This window comes from Sylvia atricapilla, chromosome 3 (assembly GCF_009819655.1).
Source record: "Sylvia atricapilla isolate bSylAtr1 chromosome 3, bSylAtr1.pri, whole genome shotgun sequence".
NCBI lineage: Eukaryota > Metazoa > Chordata > Aves > Passeriformes > Sylviidae > Sylvia > Sylvia atricapilla.
In genome coordinates this window covers 21,604,149-21,623,068 of record NC_089142.1, presented here as the reverse complement: position 1 = coordinate 21,623,068, position 18,920 = coordinate 21,604,149, and the positions used below count along the sequence as shown (strand labels likewise).

Genomic DNA, 18,920 nt, shown 5'->3' with positions numbered 1-18,920 from the left:
AACACTTTCTTTGTATTGAAGACAGGCTTTGGAAGGTACAAACTTGAAGCTGAACTGAGATTTGAGTTTCATGGATGCATATAGCATATTCCACCCTCTCATGGAAAGAAAAGCTAGTCCAAGGAAAAAAACATATAGCATGGACATCAAATCCTCTTCATTGCTTTGCTACCCAGATTTTCTTTTCTTATACTCTACTGCTTGCTAATGAAGCTAGTACCACTGTGCCCATCATAATTAAACTGGGATGAAAGAAGTTGTAATTAATAGTCTACATATATTTACAGATATGTCAATGATTTTACCCTGACAACTGGTATTTCTACATTCCTGATTATTTACATTAATTGTAACAGAGTAAATCACATTGAATACTGCCAGAGTATTACAGCCAATCATCAAGATGTATTCTGGCTGGTTTGGTTTTAATTTAACATGCTTTATGCATTCATTGTTCTGAAAATCCTATAATGAAACTCAAGAGTAAGATAATTGGCAGCAATTTGCCAATACAATAATCTTTCTCAGCAGTAAGATTCTTGGCAGAATTTCTGATGCTGGCTTGATGCAATGTTAGGTAAACCTGAGTACTGTAATTGTGTGGAACTCATGACCATATTCCCCAATTGTAAAAGTTCATAGCATCTACTTTAACACTGAAGTTCTGTTGGAGCATTTCTACAATGATATTTCACAAAAATATGATACTTTATGATAAATTATCCAGGTTTACAAGAGCATCAGGGAAAAAGGGAATTAAAATTCCGGTTTTTGTGTATGGGAAGAAGGGGCAGAAATGGGAAATGAAGAGCACAGGGCAAGATACTGCTGTGTTTGCACATGATGAACAGCACCCATATGCATGTGAAATCCCCAATTTTTAGTAGGCCTACTGATAAAAAATGATTGCCTTTCTGGTGAAGAAATGCAGGGAATGTGGGGCTGCAAATTATGTACTGTCATTCTTACATTTTTCTCTAGAGTATTCAAAGTGCCTTTTTAAAAAATTGGCATAAATGCCAGCAATTCGTTTGTTGGATGTTTTTGAAGGGATTATTCTTGAAGTACAAAAAGCAATAATACTCTTTATTTTGCCACCCTGGATATTTATATCTTTTTTTTTTTTTTTCCCTATGCATAATATTGTGAAAACAAACCTAAACATTAAAAGTACTGCTGAACTCTGAATGAATTACCAATACCTAGAAACTAAAATCAAGGTGGTCTTTTTTGATAGAAATGTCTGAATAATCTAAATAAACCAGCAAATATTGAAGGGTTTAGTGACTCAAGGATATTTAGAATTAGGTGTTATATTTTTGCTTCCAGTTAGATATTTTTATTTGCATGTTATTTTTTAATTTATTGTTTATGAAATAGGAAATTAAATCCTGGTACTTAACACAGTGACTTGTTATGTTCTCTACAATCACCTTAAGGAACACTTTGCCTCAAATAAATATTTGACTTGGGTTTATAATGAACTGGAAGAAAAATCTTCAGTCTCCTGTTGCTCCCACAATCTTTAAAATCTTAAAACTAAGATTTTAAAAAATATTTTAAAAATAAGTATTTCTGTATATTTATATATTTTAAAAAAACAGTATATTTAATGTTCTTTGACATATATAGAGGCTGAGAAATTCCTGCATGTGCCACTGTGTACTCAGAGTATTTTTAACAAAGCTGTGTTTTCCTATTTATAATTTTCATAGCTACTTTGTTTACATATAAAAAAATGCAGTGCAGTGAGTATCTATAGAGTGTGAGATTCTTGAAGAAGGAGGCGATTCACGTTGGGACAGACAGGTGAAAAACTGTTCACAGACATAAAAAAAAAAATACAACTTGGAGAACACGTAGGAATCTACAAAACAAAGAAGGTGAAATACCTTTATGTTTGTGGATACTTTAAGATATAAGTGACTTACAGTGATGGTACAAACAAATAAGGGAAAATAAAAACAAAAGTATCTCTTGTGTTCCTCAGTCCTGTTTCAAGCAAGATTAGACAGAGCACAGGCAGGCTATGGTGGACATTCAGGCAGGCTATGATAGGCTTCTCTCAAACTTCTAAAGTGAGTGACATGATCCCTTTAACTCTTCACATCTATCATGTATATTTCCAACTTGTGAAATACACACACACTGAATGCTAACTGGAATGCACAAAATTATAGCAAGTCAGAACAATAGTTTTATCCCACTCTTGATATCTTCTTTAGTGAAGATGGCTGCATAGCAGACTGGGAAGGCTGGGTCATCCAAAAGCTCATTTCATTTCACCCAAAGTTGTCTGTTGGTCTTGTAAAAGATACTGCCTCTCCCTGAATACCTTGTCTTCTTTATGTAGTACAAGGTGTTGGAGAATGAATCTCACTACATATCAGTCTTATGGAAAGTTTTTTTTTTCATGATACACAAGTAATTTCTTGATTTCAGATGCAATCAAGGGAGTTTCATCTGTCCATCACATACCACTGCATTTGATAACCAAATGTTGGCCCTACTAAAGAATTAGAAAGTGTCTAACAGCAGTGGCAAAGAAATAGTGTTACACTGGCTCATGCTGTCAAATCAGCATTAAAATATAATGCTATCTATCAACTTATATTTTCAGGGTTTTATATAAATGGCTCTGTATGTTTAATAAGGAGATTAAAATGATGAAATATAGCTATGTCTTATGAAGTTCAGCTCATCTCAATAACCAAATTGCCTTGGGTCTTTATAATGTGTGGAGAGAAACAGACCTCTTTAGGACTATTCGATCCATGCAATCTACTTTTTTCTTCCTTAGGATGAGATTAATCATACTTCCTAAGATACTTTTAACCTCAAAAGACATAAAATTGTTTAGATGTGACTGTTAATATAGTCATTGCTGAGAGACAGTTAAAATGTCTGCTGCTCCTTTTTTTCTTTTTTTTTTTTTTTTCTGACAAAAACAAATTGGAGGTATCTGCACATGGAAGCAATCTTTGTGCAAGGGAATAATGATACATCTCTAAATTCTTTTTGTACTTTGTATGGTTATAGATAACTCCATCTGAGATAAAGACTACACTTCTGCTGGTAAACTAAGCATTCTCAGGGCATGAGTATGGGGAAGTGATTATTTAGACTGACAAAACGTTTGAGTAAATTCTAACATGCCTGTATCTTACTGCCTTCTGTCTAGGACTTTCAAAAAAAATCTCAGGCATAATACAGTAGACAGATAGGTGGATTCCCAGGAAGGGACTTAAAAGCAGCCATGTTTTTTTAAAGGATAACTGAATTTAAGAGTGCATGGCTGCAGTCAGATTATTCTTACTGTTCCTGAGGTCTGATGTTTCTGTAGATATTCGCATGGGAAGATATGCAGTACCTATGTGATAGAACAGCATTCAGTTCTGGCCTTCTATATAAAGAGCGAGTAGAAAATGAATGTCTGCAGGAACGGATTGCGCTGACTGATCTAAACACCTGTCGATTTAAATGGTAGATTGGTTTCCAGAAATATATTTTTTTTTCCACTCACAGTTGAAGTGGCCTAAACTAGTTAAAACTCAGCCTTATAATTTTCAGAATCCTGAATTATAACAGGTAAATCATGACCTTTGTGCCCAAATAATGAACAAAAGAAACAAAGGTATTTTGTGTTTTCAGCAGTGTCAGTTGATGGATATCTTTAGCATCTCTACAGGAAGAAGAGCTCCATAGACTCTGTGCAGTTTTTTCAGCTGTTGTTGATCTCACTGCCAGGAGAAAGGAAACAAGAAAAACATGATAACAACTCTAACTTGTGTATTTGTAAAATAATTAAAGGTTGTCTGGAGATGTGTTATTTGTTACTTAGTTGAGGACCTCACAGAATCATAGAATGATTTGGGTTTGGAGAGACCTTAAAGATCACCTAGTTCCAAGGCTCCTGCTGTGGCGCGAGAGCCTGGAAGGATTGATGGTTTGCAACATTTGGGGTGGGGTGGGGGGTGGTGTGGGTGTGTGGATGTGTGTGGCAAGGGGCACCTCGGGTCCTGCTCTGGAGAGGTGATGAACTGCCCCTTACACCCCACCCTTCCCCAGCCTGTACCCAGCCCTGCAGTGGCTGCCAATCCCTGGCTCAGTGGAGGCAAAGCTCCACACCTGCCTCTGGAGCCCCTAACCCAGCTCCTGTGGCCAAATAACAGCAAGCCCCACCTGGGGGAGGGCCCAGGAAAAGCTAAAGGGTACTTAAAGCAAGACACAAGGCAAGCACCTTTGACCCTTCCTCCTCTTGGAACTTCTAGCAACTGAACACCCCTGGAACCAGGAGTGATGGATATGCTTGTTCTTTTCTATGCCTTTCTGTCTTTCTTTTTCTCTCCTAATTACCTCATCTTGGGATTTTGAGTAATGTTTTTGAGAAACTTAAAATTGATCAGGCTTAAAGTTTGCTTATTTGAATGGGTCAGGTTAATGCTTTGAGGAGTGTTTGTTTCACATTGATTGAATGCTGCTTGAAACCTTTTGCCAAAGTTCTCTGATTTTCTAAAGGTGCCAGAAAAAGATGCTTTTTTTTGACCTTTTGGGTATCTTGTTAGCATTTCTTCCACGCATCTAACTCAGAGTATATGAAGCACACTAAGCGCTTTCAAAAGTCTCATAAATCAAATTTCTTGGGGCCTTACACACTGAAAAGGACACCTTCTACTAGAACAGGTTGTTCAATGCCACAACCCAGCATAGCTTTGAGCACTTCCAGGAAGGGAGCATCCACGGCTTCCCTAAACAACCTAGTGTAGAAATTGCACTGAAAATGGAAAACTGAAGACCAATACCCTGATTCAGAACCACTTAAATAAGCTGTTCATTAAAATGAGGACAGCAAAATGAAAAATATTTGTAGAGTCAGAATTACTTCTTTGGTTTGGGGACATGGCAGTAATAAAGAAGAATCCATAATGAAGAAGAATTTGGAATTATAAAGATGAATTTGGAACCAATTTTTATATTATTCCAAGAACAGAAACTGAAGGCAGAAGAAGATATATAGAATGTATCTTTACATTTTAGTAATGCTGTATGAAGATAATGAAGAGACTAATGCATAAAATATGGAAAAAGTTGTAGGTGCTCAGAGCAGATCTGCTCATTCCATGGATCACAGAGGGAGGTATTTATCCCATTCAGTATGTTAACAGGCCAGAAAAAAGAATGCAAGTTGAAAATGAGTGTGGGAATACTTCTTCCTTTCAGCAGAAATGAAACTGAAGCCATGCTGTCTTGAGACTAGGATGGATGAAGTAGCCTTTGCACATGCTTCTTGATGTCATTATGGGAATTAGGTGAGGAGGTGAAGCTGCTACTTCGTGCCAAAACCGGGATCAATATTTCCTTCCCACAGAAAAAAAAAACAATGAAACATATAAATTTCTCACCAATCTATTTTAGAATAATATAGATAAGATGCTTTCTTCAATAAGCAAATGTCATAATCAAATATCAAGTTAATAATTAGTTCCTAGTCTTTCAGTTTCTGATTTACCCACATTATATACCATTTATCTTTGGTCACTGTGAATACATTTAATGTCATTGAATCATGAGAAATTTGAATCAGAATCAGATTCATTGCCATTGTCTTTAATTTGGTCTTTATATCTCCATGTTTTTGGGGTTTTTTTTTCTTCTTTCCCAATTTCTGTTTGCAGGTTTTGACCTAGTAAAGTGTGAAGATCCTGGCATACCAAATTATGGCTACAAGATACGGGATGAAGGACATTTTATAGACACTGTCATTTTATACAGCTGTAATCCTGGCTATACAATGCATGGTAGTAGTATTATTACCTGCTTAAGTGGAGATCGAAGAGTCTGGGACAAATCTTTGCCTACTTGCATAGGTAATATGGATTGTGATAATGTTGCAGTATGATCGGTCCAGTGTTTTAAGAAAAAAGCCCAAACATTCTGTCTTTCTATACGTCATGAGATGCTAATGGTGCAAACATATTTTAAATTTCGACTAAAGTTTGAGTGTGGGTGTGGAAGTATAACTTCTCTGAAATAGGTGGCTTGCTATAAATGGTTATAAAACTACTGGAAAAGACTTTTTTCTATAGCGCAACCTTTGATGGAAGACTGCTGCTTTGGTTCTGATGAAGCCCTGGGTCACTGAGTCTGATCCACCATCATAGGCAGTGGTATTGTCTAAATACTTCATAAACTAAGCCCCATCATAAAGCAAATAAGGTTGTGGGCTTTTTTTTTTTTTTTTTTTTTTTTTCATCTATTTTCATCAGCTATTATTTCAGCATCTCATTCCTATGAACTTTATTTCTAATTTTCATCCCATGTTGCTGGATTTTTTATCTGTGTGCTCTGGAGTCCTTATTGCTGTGCTAAGATACCCCGTCTGTCCAAGCCTTGAGGTAGACTTTTCTGGAAATATCACGTCTTCAAATGCCTAAAACTTTGTTTCATTACAACAAATGTAAATGTTAAATAGACAATTACTAGCCAACATGCAGAATAAGCAAAGACCAACACAGCTGTTATCCATTGTACCTTTACTAGGTACTTTACTTGCATTTTCTAGTTTTGCTTTCCAGTCCAGCAATTGCCAGTGACTTCCGTACTTCAGTTTTCACATGGAGTTCACATGAATCTTTCCTTCTGTGTCTTCTGATACTTAGTTTTTGTCTCTGCTGCCTGCTGCTGGCAGGTCACCAACTGCTTTCAGCACTCTCCTCACCTACAGAATCTTTGCTTCTTGTCTTTCTCCCATTTTGGGGGCTGCATTCGCCATTCCAGAACCTGCTTCCTGCTGAACACGTTCACAAACCTGCAGTCTACAAAAGAGTTTCCCTTCCTTTCAAACATTCAGCTTAAGCTGAAGATAAGAGCCAGAAAAAAATCAGTGAACAGCATTTCTGCTGTCTTAGTAGAGGTTATTTTCCCCACTTGATTCTAGAATTTTATCTGTAAGGTTTTTTTCTCTATATATATGAGAGGTCAAAACAACTATTCAGTTTTGATTTAAAGACTTTTCTAGGCTCTTAATGCATTCAAGTCCTCATGATCTTCAGTTTAATTGGTTGGATTCCTTTTCCTCTAAGTTTGCCCTTTTGTAGAGAAGACCCATAATTAGTCCTACCTTTGCCTCTTTCCCCATGTAATTTAAATGAAGTAATTTCTCTAAGGTCATTTTCTGCCATGTTTTTTTGTGCCTGTGTTTACTACCAAGTAAGATGTAGAATCAAATCTAAAATGCTTGTTGGTTTCAAGTTTCTTAGGTGAATAAATCCAACCATCTACCTACTTTCTTTTCTTTTTATGATGATTTGTCTTCTAATCTATATGTGGGATGTTAAAATCTCAAACATATAGCAATTAAAATAGTAGTAATTAAAAAAAAGTCCTGTATATTCCAATCTGACCTGGAGGAAGCTAGGGAACCCAGGACTAAGCAAATCTAAACAAAATTGCTGTCTTTGCTCCAGTAGCACATCTTTCATGATCCTTCTTCAAAATACTTTTGAACAATATGTATGTTTTTTCTTGCTGACTTTTTTAGATTATTACTGTATTCCTACCATGTAGTGCCCTTCTAGTCACAATTTCCCACCTGTGTTTCCAGTTTTCTTTACACCAAGATGCTTTTAAGAGTCTATATTTCACTCAAGATTCCCGGTCTTTTTTTTTTTTTTTTTTTTTTTTTTTTTCTTCTTCTTTTTACTTTGATTTTATGCCTTGCATTACTAGATTCAATTTCTGTATTTAATTTCCTTTCTTTTGAAATAATTTGTGCCAAAATTTCATGAGAATTTTTTTCACATCTAAGCAAAATTATGTCTCCCAATCAATTGAATACTCAGGGGTTTTTTGGTATCCTGAGAGAGATTTTTGTCTTATTTTCTGTCTTTTCAGCCAACAGGAATCTTTCTGTATGCCTTTATCTCTCTACATATATTTTAACTACTGTCCTCTTGTTAAAACAAAATTTTGGGATTGCGTCAGTTCTGTATAAACTACCTCTTCTGATTTCTAGTTTAAATCTCCTCTGGACCATTAATGAGCTCCCCAAGATATCAAATGTTCACTTTTCTCTCTCTTCTAAAAGCATTTCCTTCTAATAGTCTTTTACAGTCTGTTATCTTCATTAAATTACTGGGGGTTTTTACTGTTCTGTGTACTGGAAAACTTGCCATGAAGCACCCTGAAAACTCAGTTATATATCTGCAGATTATTTCAGTCTTGCTTCCCTACCCCTTTAGACCTATAAAATCTATTCTTCCATCATTTTTATGTTATTACAGTTTTATCTTTTTCTACTCTGATTTGAATTACTTACTTTTATTCCTTTTTCTGAAGTTGTCATGAAGTTTCAAACATCACTTGCTTTCTTAGAAAAAAATTCGTAAAATCTTTGTTTGTGGAGATGTATTATTTTTGCTCATAAATTGGATCAGCATTTGATATTTGCTGTTCTCTTCAGTGACATTTACATTCTTCATTGTAGTCACTTTCATTTCAGTCTCATTCACAAAAAATTCAATATGCATAGACTAGTCCACCAGTAAATCAGTCACCTTATTTCCTCTATGGTAATTTTTCCTCATGGTAACAACATGTTTGTGAGCAGTGATTTGATGGAATGTAGATTATGTGGTCTAACTGCCATTTTTTTCCATCATCTCTGTCTTACTATGCTTACAGAACAGCTGTGCTTGGATAAATCCCCATGGCAGGTGTTTTTGTTTGTTTGTTTGCTTGTTTTTAACAACACTACTTGTAAGGCAACACTATAAATGTAGTAGAAATTCAAGTACATCACTTAGCTGAAGAATCACTGGTCCTTTTTAGTTCATGGAACATGACTGTTACGCAGTTCTCTTTCATCAGGACGTGTCTTTGCACTGGCCAGACAATAACATGGCTCTCTAAACAAGCAACATAAGAATAATTTGATTACAGATGCTTAGCATTGCTATTGGTCTCTTCACAAAAATAGCATTGATAGTAAAAATGTTTTAAACCAGATGCTCAAATCATAGCTTTTTGATTTACTCTCTTGCTTTGCAAGCATATGGTATTTAAATTTTTAAATACCAAAAGAAATTGTTAGGCAATACCTACTGCTTTTTGGTGTAATTAAACCTGAAGTTATATACAAGTAACTTGAAATCATTACACTAAAATAATTTTGATATTACAGCAAGTCAGAAAGCTATTTTAATTATAAAATTCAATGCTGCAAAGTTTGAATTCAAACATTCATTGTTAGAAAATCTAAGCATATTGAATGGGAAATTTCTGAAATACTTTTGCTATCTTGCTGATGCTAAAATTGTGCTTTTGTAGTCTCAGTATATATTGAACCAGTCTGGTCAGCTAAGTAACATAATCACAGAACTATTGTTTATTTCTTTATAACAAGGTAGGAATGAGATCACTGTCACCTTATTTCCTCTATGGTAATTTTCCCTCATGGTAATAACATGGTTGTGTGCATGAAGACATAAAATATGTTAGTTTTAACTTATGTACATATCCTGGTTTGTATATGTGTGTACTACTTCAGAAGTATTAGGTCATTCTGTTAACTTTTTAGAAAACACAGAGATGTGGAATGGATGGAAAATGGACGTGCCGATTACTATGGTCTCATTAGAAATTTAATCCTAATTTTGCAGCTGAGTGTGGTGGTCGAATTCATGCTGCTACATCGGGGCGCATTTTGTCCCCTGGTTACCCAGCACCATATGACAACAATCTTCATTGCACTTGGATTATTGAAGCAGATCCAGGAAAGACAATAAGGTACAAGTTTAATTTCAGTATTTATGGTTGACTTCAGTATTTTATAAAATTTTTGCCATTCTCATATTTTTCTACACAAGCTGCTGGTTTTCTCTGGCATAGTCAAGGTACCCTTCTATAAGGAGTTGCATCAGTTTTCTGTGGTTTCTTGCCTGTTCAGATGGAAAGTCCTTGGATATGGGACAAGAAAAGCAGCATTTGGGGCGCATTTGAGTATTGCCTCACCCAAAAGTTGTCTTTTGCACGAGGACAGCACCGGATCCCACAAACCCCAGAATGCATTACAGTGTTAATTAGCAGTATTAAACAGCTTATATAAGGGTGAACAAGAACTCCAGGACTCTGCATAATAAAACAATTTCTGTGAATCACAGGTAGGAAAAGAATGTTGCAATCCCTCATCCTCTCCACAAGATACCTCTGCCAGCACAGCAAGGCCATCAGTGCCAGGGCAAAATATAGACCCATTATTTGGATTAACATGTTACCAAATTCAGCAAGATGAAGAGTTAATCAGTGAAACCAACTCCATTACCTGCACAGGAACTTGACACCTAATTACTACCATAGCTGTAGCAGCTTCACACAAAACTGATGTTTTCTCAAGACCCACATTGGACCCTGAAAAAGTCTGTGGTGGTTCACATTGTTCCTCCTCAGCAGGATGGTGTAGGAAGAAAATAACATGAGAAAAACCCCATGTGAGTCAAAATAAACCCAGTTTAATAAAACAAAAGCAATGGTCCATGCATGGAAGTAGAGGAAAACAAAAGATTTATTCTCTACTTCCTAACAATAGGTGATGTCCAGCCACCTCTTCGTGAGCAGGCCTTCAGGATGTGTTGCTCTAGAAGACATACATAATCACAGAATATTCTGATTTGAAAGGGCAAAACAATATAATGAAATGACAATGTAATTAAATGACAGGCAAAACAATATAATTAAATAATAAGTTATTCAGCAGGAGGTTTTATCCCCCTTTTTTTTTTTTTTTTTTTCTAATCCTATTTCACGAAGTCAAATACTGAATTTATGCCATCATGGGTTATTTTTGTTGAAATAACAATTTTCAAATTAATGTTTTCCAGTTAAGGACTAATAAGATGAAGAAATGCAAATACAAAACTATTTGAAACAAAAGAGAGAGACATTTTGATATTTATCTATTCTATTAGAGTTCTTCAGCATTAAGAATGTAAACATTTAGGACTTGGAGACAATGCACATATTTTGACCTATAAGATAATATTCCTGAACACCTTAATAAATATAACTCTTCACCTGAAGGTAAATACATTTGAATAAAAAGAGGAAATATTTGATGAAATCATATTTAATATATCTTAAAATATTTATCATAAAAATAAGATAATTTATAGACTTAATTTATAACTCTTGGACTTACATTCCGTAATGGCATTTTCTGTAATTCAGAAATTTATAAAAGAGAACTGCATGACTCTTACAAGATCAACTTGTTCAACAGAAAAAAATGAATATTTTGCAGGACCATCAGGTCCTCTTCAGTATTAAACAGCATCTTAAAACTACACTTTGGGAATGATTGCTTGGAGTTTTATGTAATTGTGTTTAATGAGTAATGCACAGTACTTCTAATTTTTCTTTGCAGTCTGCATTTTATTGTTTTTGATACTGAGGTTGCTCATGACATCTTGAAGGTATGGGATGGGCCTGTTGAGAGCAGCATACTTCTCAAAGAGTGGAGTGGCTCGGCTCTTCCAGAGGATATTCACAGCACTTTCAACTCATTAACATTACAATTTGACAGTGATTTCTTCATCAGCAAATCAGGCTTCTCCGTTCAATTTTCAAGTATGTAAATATCTTTCTTCTCAAATATAATAATTTCATACCCTATTTATACATTATTCCTATACCTATTAACTCTTTTCCAACTCCTTCAGTCTTTAGAAAAAAATTAATTGTATTATTTTAATTATGTTATGTGTTTATGCAAAGGAACACAACTAGGGAGAATTTTTTGATTTATTTTGAATATTTTAGGGTTTTTATTCCTTATTTTCCACAGCAACCACATACCCAGCATTATCTAATTAGCATTACTCAACAAGTAAAAACAGGTCTGTACATACAGAACTTTCCTTCTGCGCCAATAATTTTAAATATTCCTTCCAGTGTTACCTAACTATGTGTTATTTAATATTTGTAGTTTATGTTGGTTGGATTTTTTTTCTCAAAACATTGGCTGCATGATTTTTATGACCTAAACATTCTTTGTATGATTAAGCTAGAATACAAGACACCTTACTATATTTAAACACACTTAAAAATTTGCAATTAAACTAATCAAATTGATCTTTAGGTGTAAAGTGAAAGCTTCTCTGTTTATAGAGAAGTTATGATCAGTATTGTACAAGTGGTCAATGTATTAAAACTGAGTATGTGGAGTTTTTTTCTATGTTGTTTTGAACTAAAGACTGGGGGTAGGACATAGGAGACTGTGTGCTGATTCACTCATTGCATCCTTATATGACTAGATATAATGTATGTATTTCTTATCACAAAATACATGCAATGAGTCATAGGAAAACTATGAATTACGAATGAATGTGTGTGAGTAGAAGTATTGTTCTCCATAGATGATGTCACTCAGAAGTAAAGGGTTCTAATAAGCTTTCAGTCATCACTATTTGCATGAAAATGTAAACTTGGGGTTTTCCTAGTCTCTAAGTCTCTAATGCATTTTACATTTACCTGTTTACCTCATTTTCCTGTGTTCTTCTGAATGTTGTATCTGCCTCTCCCAAAACACTCTTTCATCAGCCTAAAGAAAACTAGTTAAAAGTATGCAAAATGAATTTAAGACAAAGAGCAGAATAAATGTTTCTAAAGTTTCTCACCAGTGTTCTATATAATATGCTACATTTCATTGTTTTGTGAAAAAACAAGGTAAGTTTTACATTTGTGGAAGTAAAAGAGTGGGTTTTGTCTTTTTCTTGTCAGGATTAGCTAACCCATTTAAGATTGTATTATAAGAAAATAAGTTTATGCACAGATTTTAGAAGGACAGAAATGTTTAAGCAGTTGGATTTACCAACACATTCCTTAACCTTTGGTGGCACTAAGAGGAAGTAGAAGACAATTTAATGCTTTAGGACAGAATAACTAGTTTCCCCATCATAGTATAATATCTGATGGACGCACTGAGTGATCATGCTGACAGTTGCAGAATATGTTTTACTGGAATTAATTTGAATTAGTGATGAACAGCTGAGAGACCAAGTATACAGAAAATAGTTTCTTTCACAATGCTTGACAAGTGGAGTATGTTACTAATTTTTTAATTGTAAGGAGTAAAAAAAATAAAAATTAAGGAATATAGTAAAACAAATGTTATTTGATCTCAAAATCAGTCTAGTTTATTTAGTCTTCTTGAGGCAATGAGCACACAATTGTGGCCTTGACCTGTAAAAGATTTAAAGTAATTAATCTATGGCTAAGTGGGAATCTTTACACACACTAGTATTCATTATGTGATCAAACTGTTGGACAGTTTATAGAAAAGCTGCACAGAATATTAACATTTCAGTACTATTGTAACTTTTAACTCTATATAAAATATTTCTGAATAACTGAAATGGGGTTGTTTTGGAAAATGAAGGAGATGTAGACATTTTATTAAAAATTTTATGAAGGTAATTAGTGAACTTTTTTGTCTTTGTGTCGTGTGAAGGATTTTCAAGTGTTCCATCTACTACTGAGTATTTAACTTAATTCTTAATTATAATTGAGAAAGTAAATTTCAGGTTCAGAATTGCACAGAACTGGAAAACCTTCAATAATACAGCTTTTGTACTGGATTGTGAAATTGGGATGAGTGTCTGCATCTGTGAAAAGCTCTTTATAGGATCAGATAAAGGATATCCATTTCAGAATATCAGGTCAAATGAGCAACTTAAAGGCAAAACATTAAAGTGCTAATTTTCATCCAGAGAATTTGTTTCATTGTGCTGTGAATGTGTTAATTAGTCTCTATATAGTCTAGAATGTCATAACCACATCTGACTGAAAAAGAGTAGCTGTTAAAGGGTAATGGAAGGTAGATCAGAAAATAACACCTATAAATTGCTTACTGATGATTTTAAATGTAATTAGGGGTATTTTAATGAAAAAAAAATTGGCTGAATCTTGCAAAATGTTTGAATGTTAAGAGTGGCCTGTCTTGCCCACTCAGCTCAGAATGTAGAATATGAGGACATGAACTGACAAGAGTGATTATGTTATCTTTAATCAGTCTAATGCTTTTCATTAAAACCTAATTAACATTTAGTTGTGCATAAAAGGACAAAAAATGAAATTCACTGTGCAAAACTGACCTTTACTCTGAGAGTTAAATACATTTAAGCTATGTATTGGAAGTTAGGGATGTCCACCAACCCTTTCTGGTGAAAGGGTATAGGCAGATTTGGTATTTCGCTTCTTTTTTACAAAGAAAGTTACTGGCAGCAAAAACTTCTTTCATAAGTTAACCATTAAAAAGTACTATCTAAGCCAGCTTAATTCTGTCCTACATACCTAAGGTAAATGGGATAAATTTCCATCTAAAGTTGCATTTTTCTTCTTTTCGGCTACAGGTCTAGATAGACTAGAAGCGATTTTCAAAGTTTTGAATATTTAAGGGCAGATGAAATTAATCCGATCTGTCTTTTCACAGCTGTCTAGTTTCCTTTGCGATGCCATAAAGTACCCTGGATAGTCTCCATCTGCCAGTGCAGCAGGTCACACAACCATAAGTCCTCTCTCTTATCTTACAGTCCTGTACTGATACCTTGGATATGATAAAGCATCTGAAATGAGACTAGTCACCTGTGTTGAAGCAGATCAATCTTGCCCTGAATGTTTAATCTCCATCTGCTCTAGACTTCTGTAAGCACTTGGATCCCATGCTAATGGGCCTATTGCTTTTATTGACATGAAGTTTATTTTATTGAGAGTTTTTATTTCTGACTGTATAATTTTTTTACTTGATGTTTAGCAAAAAACAATAGAAGTGACAGATGATAGGAGCAGTACTGGCAGTTTCTAGTCATATTGGCATTCTTACAGGCTCTAGTTAGCTTTAGTTTAAAAATAAATATTTGTTCTACCCTTACAATCTATCCTTTTTTTCTTCAGCTAAATTCTCAGCTGCTGTAATTTAACAGAGCGGTATCCATTTCATCAACTAAATTATTAATTTATAGTTCTTTAGGTGGTTTTACAGATTTTGGTTCTCAAAGCAAACAATACATCAAAGAATTTTAGTCACACTCTTCTTAAAATTAAAAAAAAAAATTGAGATATCTTTCTAGAGTCAGACCCTGTCTATGATAATTTTCTATGCTTATCTCTGGTTCTGCAGTATTGTAAATTTCTCTTAGGTATAGTATTGTGTAAGGAGACACTTTAATTAAAAATGTGCCTTTCTCTGCTTTCACACAAGCAAAGATGTGATTTTTTTTCTTAGTATAAAATAGCTGTCAAGATGTTAATAAAGTAGCAGAGCACTTTTTCTCAATTTATTTTGATGTTTCTGTCTTATTAGAAGAACTTTGGACCCTCATATTATTAAAAGTAAAGCTACAAAACCAAGGCATTTGTATAGTTGGTTTAGTCCACTTTCGATTTTACTTTTGTTTGCTTGCTTTCTCATTATTTTTAAATTTTACTCATGAAGTATATGCAGAGATAAGCAATGATAACTAAAGATGCCTAAGTCTTTAACTTAACAACACAGGTCACCAATTATGATAATACAAGTAAGCAACTTACACCAATTGTAATTACAATTACTTGGAAATTATTCTGTCAGATGTTAACACATCTGTTGACAACTTGCTTCCTCTGGCAAAAGCTTAACTGTCAGCTGTTTTGTTGTTCCTAATGCCACTGAGCTTAATATGACAAATCTGTTTAAGCAATGATTTCTGCTTTTGTTTAGCTTTGCAATTCCATTTGATAATTTATCTGCAGCAACTTTTACAATAACTGTGTCACATATCTTGAACTGAGTACAATTGTCTTGAAAATTATTCCTTCACTGTTGAAATAACTTTTAATCAATTGCCTAATGGCCTAAGTTGCCACATTTAAGTAGTATAAGTATTTCCATGACAATCTCCATTGCTAGAATTCATCATGCAGTTGTTCCCGATTGATGCACAATTAAATTTTTTGGGAAAAGGAACTAGCACAAAATAAATTTTTAAAGAAATTTACAATGCATAATGCATAATCACGTATCTTTCTTACTAACTAAATAATTTCTGAGTTCAATAAAAATGAAATCCATTAAGACATCTCTTGTTAAAACAAAAATAAAAGGACACAAGACACAAGAATTCAACCCTTTACTAGTTTGTAACTTAATAATTTCACATTTCAGTGTCTTTTCCTGTATGATAAATGTTGCATTTCATGCTCACAATAACATGGTGATGAAAACATGGTAATGAAACAGTCATTGCACTCCTATCCATTATTTAATTCATGGCCTGGGGAAGGCATTCTCAGCCTCATAGAGGGTAGCAGTTCTTCATTTGGTTCCTGTGGAACTAAGCAAAAAAATGAATGTTGTAGGTTACTTTGGTGGTTATCTCTAAACTTACGAGCTTTTTTACTCCAGACTTTAACAAAGAGGCTGTGTTGGCATTTGGGTTTGTTTTTACTTCACATGCTTGGACAATACATGACATTTAAATTTGTCATTGATGGCAATTTGCACAGTACTTAGTCTGTACATTTACACATGTTATGTGAGTTACTTTTTGGAGAACAAACATTATTCTTTGACTTTTCACAATGTTCATCTGAAATCACTGCAAATCCATCTATGTCACAGCTTTGATATGCAAAATTTCTTTTCAAGCTTATTATTATGCAAATATAATGCACTAAACAGGGAGGGCTTGTACAATTTAAAAGCCTGGAAAAGTCTATATTGTTTATATAACCACGTGGACTAGAAATAACATGGTGTCTAGGACTAATGGTGTAGCACAACACTGCAGCAAATGGCTTGCATGACTGTTACCACAGACATAGTGAATATTCCAGGGATGAAGGTTGTGTTTTTATTTCCTTGAGGTGTGAGAGAATATAAACTAAATATTACGAAAAAAAGAGTAAAAGATAAAAGCCAAAAGATAAAAGCAAAAAATCTAATATTTTTCTCACATGCCTATAGACATGCAACTACACATTGTCATATTCTCAAAAGCAGTTTCCTATTGATTTTTAGTTCAATTTTAAATCAACTTTGAAATTTAATTTGAGGACCAAATACCAAAAAAAAAATCCAAAGTGGGATTGTGAAAGCTTCTTTAATTAGAATCAGGGAGGCTTAAGACAGTGGCTGCCCACATATGGAGGTCTGATAACTCCTTGGAAATCTGTGATTTTCCCAGCTGTCTGTTCTTCTGGAACCAACCTCTGAGTTCTATCTTAAATGCACACAGAAGGTTGTTCCTCTCTGAGCAGATGAGACAGTAAGAGATGGGAAATCTGTACAGAGAATTACTTAATATCCCACTAAGTATCATCTAAGCTTAAGGCATAGAACACATATGCAAGAGCTGAGAAGCAGCAATTACTTATTTTCCAGCTTAATGGCATTCATATCTCATCTCCTGGCTATGCCATTTCAGAAATCTAATTTTTCTCCGTAATTTTTAAAAAATTTAGCTATGTAATTCAGTTTGATTTTCCATCCTTGAGCTTAAAAATTGGTTATTGCTTTCCTTGCTTTACAGTATGCATGTTTTACTTGTTAAAAAGTATATTTTGCGTGTTATAAAGGACGAGTAGTGACAGAAAACTGGATTACTTATAAATGCATATGACCTCTATACCCTTCAGATATTTGCAAAATACAAAATGAAGAAATATCAGACTGGTAATTTTCATACAGTTACAAAATCTCTCGGGAATCTTGAGAAGTAAAGCAAATTGGAAAGGAGGCAAGTTGAAAAGTTGACAGTCTGTCTAAATGTTCAATTTACTAGATGACACGTCAGTGCTTAAATGTCTGGTGTTCTATTTAATTAGGATCAAGTATATTTGGCACAATAAAAATGTTACTGGTTTCAAATACATAAAATAAAACCAAAAGTTTACAGAACATTTTGGTGTTTAATAAATATCTGTGATAATTTTAAAAGTGAAATTAATATTAGAATGCAATTTCTAATTGATGGATACTTGACACAGTTACAATGGGGGAAGTGTTATTTGCTGAGATATTATACAGCATAACCTTTTAAGAAGAAAATGAATCTATTCAGAGATACGTTAAGAAAAGACAATTAATTAATAACAGAGGTAGGCTTGTGCTCATTTATTTGGAAGAATTACAAGTCTTTAACAGATATGCACTAGAGCAATCCTTTGTTCAGAGCTGTTGTTGTCTGACAAACAAGGAAAATCTTCTCTGAGGTCATGATCATTATTTCATTCCCTTGTGGCCAAACAAACTTTTAGTAAACTGCACCACTATGGGGTGTCACATCAATTGTCAGAGTGATGCCTGGGGAATCCTTACACAGTACTCATTAGTAGTGATAGCTATAACTTTAATTCCTAGTGGAAAAAAGTCCACCACGTTTAAAAACCTACCATATCCCTTACTTAAATTACATATAGGAATGATACAAAGTATGAGATCTATTGTTTTGAAATGGAAACAAGAACAAAACACTATGAATGTCAAACAAATTTTCTGTGTTTCTAAGTGTGCTAATTATAATAATCTATTAATTCTCCCATAAAGCTATTTTACAATTTCTGTGAATTAACTGTGACCACCCATATACTAAAACATGCATAAAACCACTTGAAGAGTCTGAAATAGTTGTTTCTTATTTTACTCTTTGTTTGTTTGTTTGTTTCTTTTATTTTCTTTTGTTTTGTTTTTCCCCAACCTTTCTCTCCTCTGAAAATTTAAAACACAGGGGAAAAACCACCATGTTTTCCAGTTGTACAGCCTGGTAGTTCTTTCAAGTCTGGAGAAAATCAGTCCATATTTTATACCAAAGATGCTGGCAGTAAGTCAACATAATCATGATGTATCTCAGTGGGCAGAATTTTGTAAAAGTAGAGACAAGCTGCATTAC

At 34.2% G+C, this 18,920-nt stretch overlaps 1 protein-coding gene across 1 annotated transcript in view; it reads left to right on the top strand.

The window, feature by feature from the left end:
* CSMD1 (CUB and Sushi multiple domains 1) overlaps positions 1–18,920 on the top strand; it is a 240,209-nt gene that overhangs the window by 55,426 nt on the left and 165,863 nt on the right. Inside the window, exons 9-11 of the mRNA XM_066314261.1 lie at positions 5,676–5,867; positions 9,660–9,786; positions 11,420–11,622. Of these exons, the coding sequence (XP_066170358.1) occupies positions 5,676–5,867; positions 9,660–9,786; positions 11,420–11,622 (522 nt within the window). The remainder of the gene's footprint in view (positions 1–5,675; positions 5,868–9,659; positions 9,787–11,419; positions 11,623–18,920) is intronic.